The sequence below is a fragment of the Anoplophora glabripennis genome, unplaced genomic scaffold, assembly GCF_000390285.2.
Source record: "Anoplophora glabripennis isolate ALB-LARVAE unplaced genomic scaffold, Agla_2.0 scaffold186, whole genome shotgun sequence".
Lineage (NCBI taxonomy): Eukaryota > Metazoa > Arthropoda > Insecta > Coleoptera > Cerambycidae > Anoplophora > Anoplophora glabripennis.
In genome coordinates this window covers 356,291-369,175 of record NW_019416662.1, presented here as the reverse complement: position 1 = coordinate 369,175, position 12,885 = coordinate 356,291, and the positions used below count along the sequence as shown (strand labels likewise).

At 29.5% G+C, this 12,885-nt stretch overlaps 1 protein-coding gene across 1 annotated transcript in view; it reads left to right on the top strand.

Annotated features, from left to right (window-relative positions):
* Positions 1-12,885, top strand: part of LOC108904661 — a 197,058-nt gene that overhangs the window by 143,702 nt on the left and 40,471 nt on the right. Inside the window, exon 12 of the mRNA XM_018707296.1 lies at positions 387-626. Coding sequence (XP_018562812.1) covers positions 387-626 — 240 coding nt within the window. The remainder of the gene's footprint in view (positions 1-386; positions 627-12,885) is intronic.

The window sequence follows — 12,885 nt, the reverse complement described above, 5'->3', positions numbered from 1 at the left end:
TTTGACGAATTTGCATTGATGTCATCAATAATCTGAACACAGCGTCCTTTCAACACTGATTTTGGCGGGTAAGGAAGGTGAGGGAGGACGGTAATCTGATGTTTAGCATAAAACTGAAGAATTGACAAAGCTGAGAGTGTGGACGTATTGCCATGGTGCAAAAATCATGAGTTGTCTCGCCATAGATCGTAGGGACGTGCACTTGTCCTATGACCTATAATTTACAAATCACCCACTTTCTAAGATGAATCCTTGTATAACTATAATGAATAGCCTTCGGTTAATAAAAAAGTTCTAGGAAATATCTAGTACCGTAATGAATTTGCGTTATGGCGGATCCTAGGATTCCATAATAATAAAATTAACCCCCTTTCTATTCGTTGCAGGACCCATTAAATCCTCAAGAAACTGTGATAGTAATTCGTTCATTAGTACCTGGTGGTGTGACACAAACAGACGGAAGGCTGATTCCGGGCGACAGACTTCTAGGAGTCAACGATATTAACGTGGAACACGCAACATTGGACATGGCCGTTCAAGTCTTGAAGGGGGCCCCGAAGGGCATCGTCAGGATCACCGTTGCCAAACCGTTAAACAGTAACGATGCCGTGTCCCACGCAAGCCAGGTATGCATTGTTTTCAGTGAGTTTTACTGTCGGTCTACGATTCATGTAATTGTGTGTAAAGTTTTATAACACGCTGAAGAGTGACTAAGAAATATAATTTCAACCATATTCTGAATATTCACTGTTAGGTATACGATTTGTAGTAGTTTTCTTAATTTTTTTGAGACGCTGGTCAACTAACCGAAAAGATAAAGTATAATACAACAGTAATTTAATAAAGGTTATGTTTATTCTTTACTAACAATTATAATTTCTATCTCACCTTAACCTCGCCAGTGTGTATATCAAGCAACAATAGCAATATTACCTAAAAACCAATAAGATACATTTTTTCGAAAAAAAGTTTTAAATTAAATTTGTTCAAAAGTAATTTTCTACAAAATTGCTCCTATGAAATATTTCGATTTTCCAAATAGTTTTCAAGTGTATTTTATAAATGAAGTACAGGTCATGTGAAAGTTAATGTTTGCAGCCAAAATAATGATCAAATCATTTTTAAATAACCAAGTGAAATAGAGAAAAGAAAATTGCGGAAAATTATTGGAAAATCTACTTTAATACTTTTCTGAGGTTTAAATATTTATGAGCATCAAACGTATCATTTTATAGGTTTTCGAGGATGCACATAACGAATAATTATGCGCTTTTTAATATTTTCAAAAAAAAACTTGTTTTTGAAATTTTTTTGAGACAGCAATGAAGCAGGTTTTCATAAGAAAACTAAATATGGAAGTCCAAAAAAAATAGTTACAAATAAAAAATAAAATAGTTGTTTTTTAATTATGAATAATTAAAAAATATATATTGATATGCTTTTTTTTTATACCTTTGCAGCTTCAGAAAATTTCTTTCCTACTATCATAAAATTTAAATTTTCAATTCCATTACATTAAAAATTTCAAACAAAACTCATTTTTCTGGAAAATATTAAAAAGTGCATAATTAATTCGTAATGAACACCCTCGAAAATCTACAAAATAATACGTTTGATGCTCATAAATATTAAAACCTGGGAAAACTATATAAGATTTTCCAAAAATTTTCCATGATTTTCTTTTCTCTAATTCAGTTTTGTTATTTACAAATGAATTGACCATTATTTTGGCTTCAAAACAGTAATTTCGACATAATCTGTACTTCATTTAAAAAATATACGGGAAAACTGTTGGGAAAATCGAAATTTTCATTGGAGCAATTTAGTAGGAAATTTAATTTTGAACAACTTTTATATGAAACTTTTTTCAAAAAAATTCATATTCATTGAGATATTGGCATTTTTTGGTCAAAAAACGCGAAAAACTTTTCTATAAAAAATCTCAGAATAAAAAAGTTCGCTAATTTCGTCTTTTTATGTCTAACTTTTCTGGACTATGTAGCAACAGAGCGTCCTGAATTACATACCCTACAATTTACTTGCAGATATCAAAGAAGAAAAAACTTCTTGTTCGAAATACAAAATGTTGAAATTAAAACAAAATCACATTTATTTAAATATCTCTTAAAATGTTTGGCGTAGATTGAAGCTTGAGGTTTACGTTTAATAACAAAACTGTAGTGTTGAAACGTGATAATATAACACATAGCTTCTTTTACATTTACTTTAACGTGTATATTATCAAAAACCAAAATGATATTAATAATCAGGTTTTAACAATTTTACAGAATATACTGGGTGTTTACGAAGTTGGAGATTTAATTTTAATGAAAGATGAACGAAAACACATATTTGTGTATCAATTACCACTAATTTGATAAACATAAACAAAATGTGCCATCGTATCAAGCCTTGATAAAAGTTCCTTTTTAAAAATGTGGCGTATAAATGGTTAATTTAATTTTTAGTTAATGCAAAACATTCTGACATATGAATCTCTAAAGGTGAAGAATATATCAAGTCACTTTGTTTTACGATAAAGTTATTGTTATTCTTAATAAAAAATTTTGCTTATCTTAAGAAGCCATGGGCAGTAATCAAATCAAAAAGCTGTTTTCAAAATGTTGTTCGAGAACTCAAGAAATGCTTAAATACGGGGTTTAGTAAAAAAAATAATTATCACATTTTGCAAATAACAAGGCGCGGTTTTTAACTACCTATCTTCTTAAAGAAAACAGAAATTGTAAAAAATAGGTAACTTTTATTTTAAATTTAATATAATATAAAAATAGCTTGGCAAATTATTGTTCTTTTCTGACTAAACTCCGTATTTAAGCATTTCTTGAGTTTTCAAACTACTTTGTTAAATAAGTTTTTAACGAAAACAAAAATTAAAGGCACTTAGGGAAAATTTTACATTTTGAAATTTTTTTAACGCCATTTATGTTTTATTACATATTTGATTACTGCCCGTAGATTCCCAATATAAGCAAAACTTTTTATCAAGAATAACTTTCGAAAATCAACAATAAAAAAGTTTACAAAAGTGCATTACCCCCATCGGGGAACACACTGTATATGGGAGCGATGTTAACAAAAAGGAATAACACATATATTAAACTAATTTACTAATTAAATTAATTAAACACAAAATAAAAAATAACGAGTTAGTTTGAGAAGAAGCTGATAAATATTAAACTGAGAGTTATTTTTGTTTTCTTATAGACATAATATTATTTAAATGCATTTTAAATGCATATTTAAATTTATTATTTATTGTAGCTGAAACGTTCGTTTTTCAGTATTTCCATTTAATGGATGTAAGATCAAAATCGATAAGTGTGAATTCATTACTACTGGTTTTCAAAAATTCCCCACAATCCATTTTATTAACAGATAATAATTTAACTACTATCTTCAGGTTAATTTCAAGGATGTAAGTTCTATAAAACTGTTAAATTTATTGATAAAAACAATTATTTAAATATCGGCATTGATTTTTGATTCTTAATTTTGTGATTTTTTCTCATTTTGCTTATTTAATATCTACCAATTTTTCATAAAATGATTTATTTTATCAAGAATGCTTTTAAGTTAAATGACATATCAAAATTAAAATAGAATTTTCTTAAAAACGTTAATGGGAATAAAAATATATTATTATTTAATTTAACTTAAAAGGTATTTTTAATAGTGATGTAACGAATGCCAGTTTTTAAGCATTCGCGAATGCGAATGCGAACATCTGTTGTTGACATTCGCGAATACGAATAGTCAGTTTTTAAATCTAGCGCCGTTTATCTATGATTCAAAATATGCCGCGCGCGACGCACATAATATTTTCGGTGACAGCGGCGCTAGAGGCTCAAGAAATTAGCGTTGTTAAGTTGGTAGAACGGTATTTTTGTATGATTGGAATTTAATTTTGTTTTCGCTACCGGCTCAGATGAGTTTGTGAATTGTGAGGTTAAACTGTTGTTAGTTAATTCATAACATGAGTAAATCAACTTCTAGTGAAATATGGACTTATTTTACGATTTGCGATGCCGAACGAACCTAATCACATTTCACATTCTGTATTTTTCTTTCACGTTCATATTCGCAAAATATTCAAAGATATTTGCGAATGCGAATATCATAAATTGAATATCTAATTTTTAATATAATAAATTAATTTTTGTAAAATAATTGGTATTGAATGCATTAAATAAACAAAATAAAACAGAAATTTCAAAATTGAGATAAAATCAATGTGCTATATTCAAATAATTATTTTTATTCAACAATTTAAAAGTGTTTTTAATATAGAACTCATAGGCACATAAAAATTTTGCATAATGCCTTAGAATTGACTTGAGCATGGAGTGTATAATGTAGACCACCAAAATTAGTACTCAAATAATTGTCTGTTAATAAACGTGTGGGTTCCTTTGAAATATTTGCGCAACCTCTTTTTTTCTTGATTATGGAATGCCATTCTAAGATTTTGCAGATTAATTTCGATTAAACTTACGCCCTAAAGTACCTACATGTGATTTTGTGTGTGTTTGTGTTTGAAAGCAGTCCAAAAAACCTAACGGAGAGTTATATTTTTAGTTTATACGGAAATTGTTGCATGAGTGGGCTGAGGAAGTGGGATTCTTAATATTGGTAAGTTCAGTGTTATTTTATATTTGCATTCGATATAATTTTTTTCCGTTTGTTTTGTTTCAGAATTAAATTTCGGAGAAACAGGGACTTGCAGGCACTGTATAGACGTAATTAGAGATGCACTGGAATTTTCACTGTCAATTTCACTAGCACCTGCTTTAAAAGAAGATGTAGTACATAGCATGAAATTTGTTATATTTGTAGCATAAATCTATGTGAAATAAATTCATAATTATTAGCTAGGTGTGATTAGTACTTTCACAAAATTGTGTCCGACATGTTTTATTTGTAAATGTTTACATATTCTTGTTTAATCCAAGTGTATATAAGTATTTATTTCCCAGCTTTTTTAAGCTTTATTGAACGTATATTAAACAAGAATATTTTTCAAGTGACAAATTTATTAAACAAATTTTGTTCCTCATATAATTAAAAAAGTTTCAATCAGCGTTTGACCGTAATTAACATATTTATATTAACAACAAAGATAAATATCAAATTAAATTAATATTTTGTCATGTTATTTTAACGATTTTGACTTTTGATTATATTTTATTCGTGTTTCGAACACAATTAAAATCGCCAGATAAGTTAGAAATAGAGCAATAATTGCCTAATTGTTGAATAAAATTGATAATATCAGTGGTATATGAAATAGATTCTACCTGATTGTTAACTTTTTTCGTTTTTATATGTGCCCTAATTCCAAATTGTTGGTAATATATTTATCTTAGATATATAAAAATTTTGGTTTCTTTCTTTTAAATGAACAACATTTAGTTAAAGGGCAAAAATGAAAATAAATAACATATTTCTGAAGATATTTGACATAGATTGGTAAAATTGGAGTTAGTGATTTGACATTAAAAGTGAAATGACTGAAAATGAATTGGACAAATTTGGCCATTTCAAAATAGGGTTGTTATAGTTGAACAAATTTTTGGGAATTTAAAATTATATTTAAACGACAAATTTTACGGTTTTTTGTTGACAGCTAAACTCTCGCTATTACGAAGATCATTAAGAATTTCTACTATATATATTTTTTAAAATTTGATGGCTATAGGCTAGTGTATTTAAAATTATATATCAGTAAAAAATTAAAATTACAAAAAAAATAACCAAGAATAAGTTTAATTAAACACGATCCCACTCTAGAACTTGTCACAAATTTGCATATTGAAAGACGATTTTTCTGAGAATTTTTCGAAGAAAATAAAACTCCACCCTTTTTCGAAAAGAACTTTTTTGGTTAAAAATAAAAAAACACCCCAAAAAATCTATAAATGTATTATTTTTATATTTTTTTTATAAAACTAAATCTCAAAACGAACAAAATGAAAAAAAAAGTTTATGTTATCTCTTGTTTTTGCCAAGTTGCAGGTATTTGACAATTTTTACCAAAAATATTCAAATGCTCATAACTTCTTGAAAATATTGAAATAAAAATTTGAAAAAAATCCTGAAAACTACACTAAATGGGTACCAAATAATATAAAAAAAATTGGGGAAGTTAAAATTAGTCGGTCTATTAATTTTCGACAAAAAATTCCAATACAGGGTGTTCCAGAATAACGTTTACAACGGAAAACCACAGATTCGTGGACTCAAATGCCGAAATCGCTTCGTTTGGCCGCTAGATGGCTTCAAAGTTGGTGAAAATTTTTTGAATTTTGTAAATAACTGGAATACGTATTATTCGATTTTGATTATTTTTGGGGTGTATGATGATATCCGTTCATAATTTTCCTCTTTCGGGCAATAATGACAACTATTTTTAATTTGATAGGTCATGCCATTTGAAACTTTTTGGGCTTCTTGCAGAATGTTGATTAAATGAGCAGTTTGGGTACAAAAAAACATTTTTTAAATGTATACATTATCTTGCCACCCATATTACAATACTCAAAGTGCTAGTAGGCTCTGATTTTGTACGTTGACTGTAATTTCAGTTTGATCTTTAAATCATTGTACCTGTCATTTAATCAAAATTCTATAAGGGTCTAAAAAACTTCTAAATGGTATCACCTATCAAATAAAAAATAGTTGTCATTATTGCCCGAAAGAGGAAAAAGTTATGGACGGATATTCTCACCATATATCAATTTTGTAGGAGTTGTAAGTTTTAAAAAACGCTCTGTATAACACTAAAATTTGTAGATTGAAAGTAAAAGTCCATACCCCAAAATATTCGAAATCGATTAATACATATTCGAGTTATTTATAAAATTCAAAAAAAATTCACGAACTTTGAGGCCATCTAGTGGCCAAACGAAGCTATTTCGGATATAGGCGAATTAGCCTAAATCTGCCTATTTTGAGTCCATGAATCTGTGGTCTTCCGTTGTACACGTTGTTCGGGGACACCCTGTATGTATTTTTAGTGAAATAAGTAGTTTTAGATTCTAGGTTATTTTGATCATGTTCATAAGTTTGTTTTGAATTTTAAAAGACAACAACTCAAAAATAATACACTTTTTCTTTTAGATATGACAGTAGGAATTAAAAACCCTAATTTGATTTGTAAAATACATATTCAGTGGCGTCGAAATTATAGGGTTCTTAATAACATTACCTTCTAATCTCTTCACTACTATTTGATATGTTTGTATAGCAGTTAAGTGAATTAAGTGCTTTTAATTAGATAAATTGATCAAACAGAGATATTTAAAAAATGTGATTTTTCAAACTTGTACTTTCCTGAAAACCAATCGTTTTTTTGGTTTAAAATGATCGATACAACCTGCTGAGTTTATAACATAGACCACATCAAGACACTCTGTATAACATAGTACTTAGGTGTTACTATATTATTAAATTCTATCTATCTATTGTAATTTTCTTGCTTGTGATGCCAAAAATAGAACAAGAGTATTTCACGTAAATCAAGACGTAAATTGGTGACGATATTCCACTATCTTTCGATTTTTTTATTGTAGTATTATCAATTTGTGTCTATTTTTATATGTTCATTCATCTACATGTCTTTGATTGTTACTTATATAGATTTTCATTGTTACCTTCAAGCTTTTAACATTTATTAGTACTACACTGCTCTTATTCTTTACACGGTTATATTAATTTTAGTGTTAAAGTAAAACCATAATTCTATTAGCCGTGAAAAACATTTCGTAATTTTCAGATTTAGATGATGTAAAACGAATTATTATTGTACAAAATTTTCCCATTACAACTTTCATTAATAAATCTCTGAAGCTAAATCAAAACAGTATTAGAATACAACACGATACGTCAAACGAAGTTGAATAAAATTTCTTCAAAACGGCTGTAAAATACAGCAAAATGTATCGAATTACATTCAAAACACATAAAAAACGATAAAGTAGGTACTTCAAAATAGCATTAAAAATACTAAAAATACTGACATACTTCTGAAAACTTCAAGTTTTTTTTATTTGATTTTCTTGTATTTGATTTTTTAATCGTGATTTCCACATCTACATTTATTTACTTTGTACTCTTTTTGTTATTTCTTTTTTCATTTTAATATCGCAATGTCTTGAAAATTTTTACATTTTAATACCATTTTGTTGTATTCTGCCGTTTTTTTTAAATAATTTGCAAGTATTTTAGTGTATAACAGTGACCCTGAAGTATTTTTATGCTGTCAGAAATGACGTTGATGTATTTTACTGTTTGACAGATATCATTTCTAAAATTCATGCATGGTAATGTGTGTGTTTTTATACTACTATTATGTATCCCAAAACTGCTTTGTTGTACATATTCTGTTTCTTTTTTCGTTTATTGAAACTTTTCTCGAACTCAGTAGCCCTCTGCAAGTCCACAAAATTTTATTTCAAGATAGCCTACACTCTGATAGATAATCTTACAAGATTAAGTTCCCGGAAATCGTGTCCGAGTTAGAAATTGTCTCTAATTTAAGTTTATCACTTTGATGATCCTTGGACCTTAGAAACTCCTCTCAAATCCTTGAAAGAATAATACTTCACAATACAAGCAAATACCTCAAAACGGTCTTAAAATACGTAATAATAATAATAATAATAATAATAATAATATCAGGATATAAGTATTATAATACATCAAATAAGCCTTAAAATACTTAAAAACTCCTAGAATAGGCTTTAGATTCCTCCAAAATGCATTAAAACTTCAATAAATTATGCCAAATTACGTGCAGAATTAGCATTCAGAAAAAATCTTCAGCTGTGAAATATACGTATAAACGATAAGACACATCAAATCAGCAGTAAAATCTTCTAAAAATTCCAAAACACCTCAAACACCACTAAATATATCGATTATCAAAATATCGCACAAACTTTCAAACACAAACAAGCGGCCAAATGTTAATCAGTCAATGACCTATGGTGCCAAACGTTAACGACCTCAAATATTTGATATTGATATTCTTCTTCTGAAATATTTGCACGATATTTGAAAGTTCTCTATTTCGATATTTGCGTTTTAGAGGTATGTCGACGTATTTCGAGGTTTTAGAATTATCTTTATATCAAAGTATTTTGTAGTTTTTGAGTAATGTTGAAGTTTCCGATGCGTTTCTAAAGCCTGTATCAGACAATGCAATTTTGTTGCAGGGATTTGGTTGCCGCAATAGAATCCATGAAAGGACCCCGCACAAATCTTATGGAAATTGGGTCCCGGTCAAATTCGCTGAATTTTTGATATGTGATAGAGTTCATCATACTGGTCAATTGTCTCAATGGCCACAAAGCTCAAAAATGGATAGTTTGGCCGGTACAGAGCTTTAAAGCTCCGAATATCCTCCACGGATTTATGTATATGCGCAGTGTGTATAGACTTTTGAAATAGCCTATTTCATTTTTTTTATTATCTAGGTTTATATTTTTGAGGTTGCTGAATTCAGATCTGTTGTTAGATTTTCAAAATTGACAGTTGGCAGCTGTCAACTAGCTGTCAATTTGCTATAATAAAGCCAGAAACTTGTTTTTTTATGATTTATTTTTTTTTTTTTTTAGTTCGATAAGTTCAAAGACGATATCAAATCAATAACAATGACTATCGGCAGCTGTCATTTAGCTGTCAACAATTCTTCAAAGTCCGGTAATAAAGTCAAAAAATTATTTTTTGTTTATAACTTCAAGTTTTTTAGATAAGTGAATATAAATATGATATAAAATTATGTAGTCATCAGCTTACAGCTGTCAACAAGCTGTCAACTAACTGTCAAAATGCAATAATAGAGCAAGTAACTTATTTTTTGTGCTTAACTTTGTGGATAAGAAATCAAACATGATATAAGTTTATGACATCACTTTTGAACTCAGTGATCTAAGCAACTTAAAGCTTTTTAAAAAAAGTAACTTTTTGACTTTATTATTGCATTTTGACAGTTAGTTGACAGCTTGTTGACAGCTGTAAGCTGATGACTACATAATTTTATATCATATTTATATTCACTTATCTAAAAAACTTGAAGTTATAAACAAAAAATAATTTTTTGACTTTATTACCGGACTTTGAAGAATTGTTGACAGCTAAATGACAGCTGCCGATAGTCATTGTTATTGATTTGATATCGTCTTTGAACTTATCGAACTAAAAAAAAAGAAAGATAAAACATAAAAAAACAAGTTTTTGGCTTTATTATAGCACATTGACAGCTATTTGACAGCTGCCAACTGTCAATTTTGAAAATCTAACAACAGATCTGAATTCAGCAACCTCAAAAATATAAACCTAGATAATAAAAAAAATGAAATAGGCTATTTCAAAAGTCTATACACACTGCGCATATACATAAATCCGTGGAGGATATTCGGAGCTTTAAAGCTCTGTACCGGCCAAACTATCCATTTTTGAGCTTTGTGGCCATTGAGACAATTGACCAGTATGACGAACTCTATCACATATCAAAAATTCAGCGAATTTGACCGGGACCCAATTTCCATAAGATTTGTGCGGGGTCCTTTCATGGATTCTATTGCGGCAACCAAATCCCTGCAACAAAATTGCATTGTCTGATACAGGCTTTAGAAACGTATCGGAAACTTCAACATTACACATCACACTATGCAATTCTGTCCCGGCAACTGAACTGCATGAATTAGAACATGCTCTATTCCGTGAAACAACGTTGCAGGGATGTTGTTGGCTGTTGGTCATGGCTGTTGTTAGTAAAACCATTGAAACCACTATTAAAGCTATACAGCAATTTACTTTTCAATTTTCATCCATTGAAATGTTTTCTTTAATAAAAAATATTTTTTTATAAGATACATACAAGAAATTTTACATGTTAAACAATGTACAGTTGGTAACACTACTGCAGACTAAACAAATTGTAGCAATTCTATCCCATTGTACTATCGTACTTGCATGCTTATTATCATAAGCATGCAATTTTATCCCCACAACAAAATCCCCGCAATTTCGTAGCTGCAACTAAATTGCATTATTTGATACAGGCTTAATACTATTTTGATGTATTCTGTCAGTTTTGAAATATTTCGAAGATGTTTCAGAATGTATAGTCCGTACAATTCCTAGAAAAGAATAAGCCAATAAAGATCTATTATCGGAAGACTGTAACAATTTTCCGAGTTATTTTCAGAATATCAAAATATACATGAGGTAAATATATATAAAGTAGATTTTTTGGATTAAAATGTTTTTTTTTTCTTTTAAAGTACAGTAGAGTACAAATCATAAATAAACTGAATGCAATTAGAAACACGCTGGTGACAAAAAAAAAGTAATAAACAAAGAAACATGTATTTAAGTAACCTACTACTGGGAATAAAATTATTTTCTTTTATTTTTCACCACCATTGATTTATTTTAATAAGAAGTTACACTGAAAATGCACAGGACGATGCACTTACGAAGACTTCGTAACTGCAAAACACAGTATGCACTGCAAGCTGCTACGGTGAACGCCACACCGTCAATATCTTAGTACTTCGGGTGTCGAATGCGGTTAATTCCAAGAGAGTGACGCAGGAGTCTTCTTGGAATTCTATCTCAACGAATGTCGTACGGACTGTATTTGGAAGTAAATTTGAAGAATTTTAAAACATATCCATATAATAAATGGAACGGAATGGAAAACTAGTAGGTATATTGAATCAAAATAATAGTGGTGTGATTCAGTGTATGAGTTTAAAAGTCCAAATTGGACCACGTCTAGAATTATATTAAAGATAAGCTGAAGTGGTACTTGCTTCATTATTACAAATTAATCTAATCTTACAATTAATTTATCAACTATAATCGAGTGTACTGTATTTGTTATTTCAATATTGAAGTGTTTAAATAGATATTAATCGACCTGATGGCATCCACGACACGATTCCGAGGTATAATGAGATCTTGTCACTTTTTTAAGTCCCTCTAAAATGTATGAACCTTAACTTAAGTATTAAGTATTTAAGTATTTGGAATTTCGTCACAGCCATAATTTGACAACAAATTGAAGTGTTTATATAAAGAATATGCTAGATAAATTAATTATAATTCGTTAAACTCTATTATTAATAGAGATTGGAAAAGTTAAAAGGGGGACTGCAATGTGGTATAAGGTTCTCTTTTATATAATTGTATTCAAACAAAAAATGACACAACCGTTGAATTCTTATAATATCATTTTATACATTATAAGAATATACAGTGTGTCCACGGATTGAGTGTACGTGGGGTGTAAATGACAAAAATTTCTCGAGTTGAAATTTGAGCTTCTGGTTTAAGGCCAAACAAATAATATAATGGTTATTCAAATGTGCCGCCACCAACCATTACACATCACTCAGCGCGCTTGGTAAATTATGTGTAAGGGTTTCGGATTTCTTGAATGGGGATGGCATTAATTGTATCTTTTATTATTCGTTTCAATTCAAATACATCGTTATTCAACGGGGACCCATAGACTTTCTGCTTGAGATAGCCCCATAAACAAAAAGTCCATTAGAGTTAAATCAGGAGTTCTAGGAGGCCAAGGAATTGCGCCATTTCGCCCAATCCACCGACCAGGAAATTGACTATCTAGCCATTCTCGAATGATTTGCGTTGAATGCGCTGGGTGTTCATCTTGATGAAAGTAGAGAAAAAAACGAAGTTGGCCTATCAAAGTAAATATTTTTGATATTTTTAAAAACAAATGTACTTGTGTGTGAAAATTGTTACCTGGACTTTTATAAGTGGAAATGGTAAAGGGGCTTATAATAAACGAAAAAAAATAATAAATAAATGCGTGAGCAGGGTCGGCGGAGG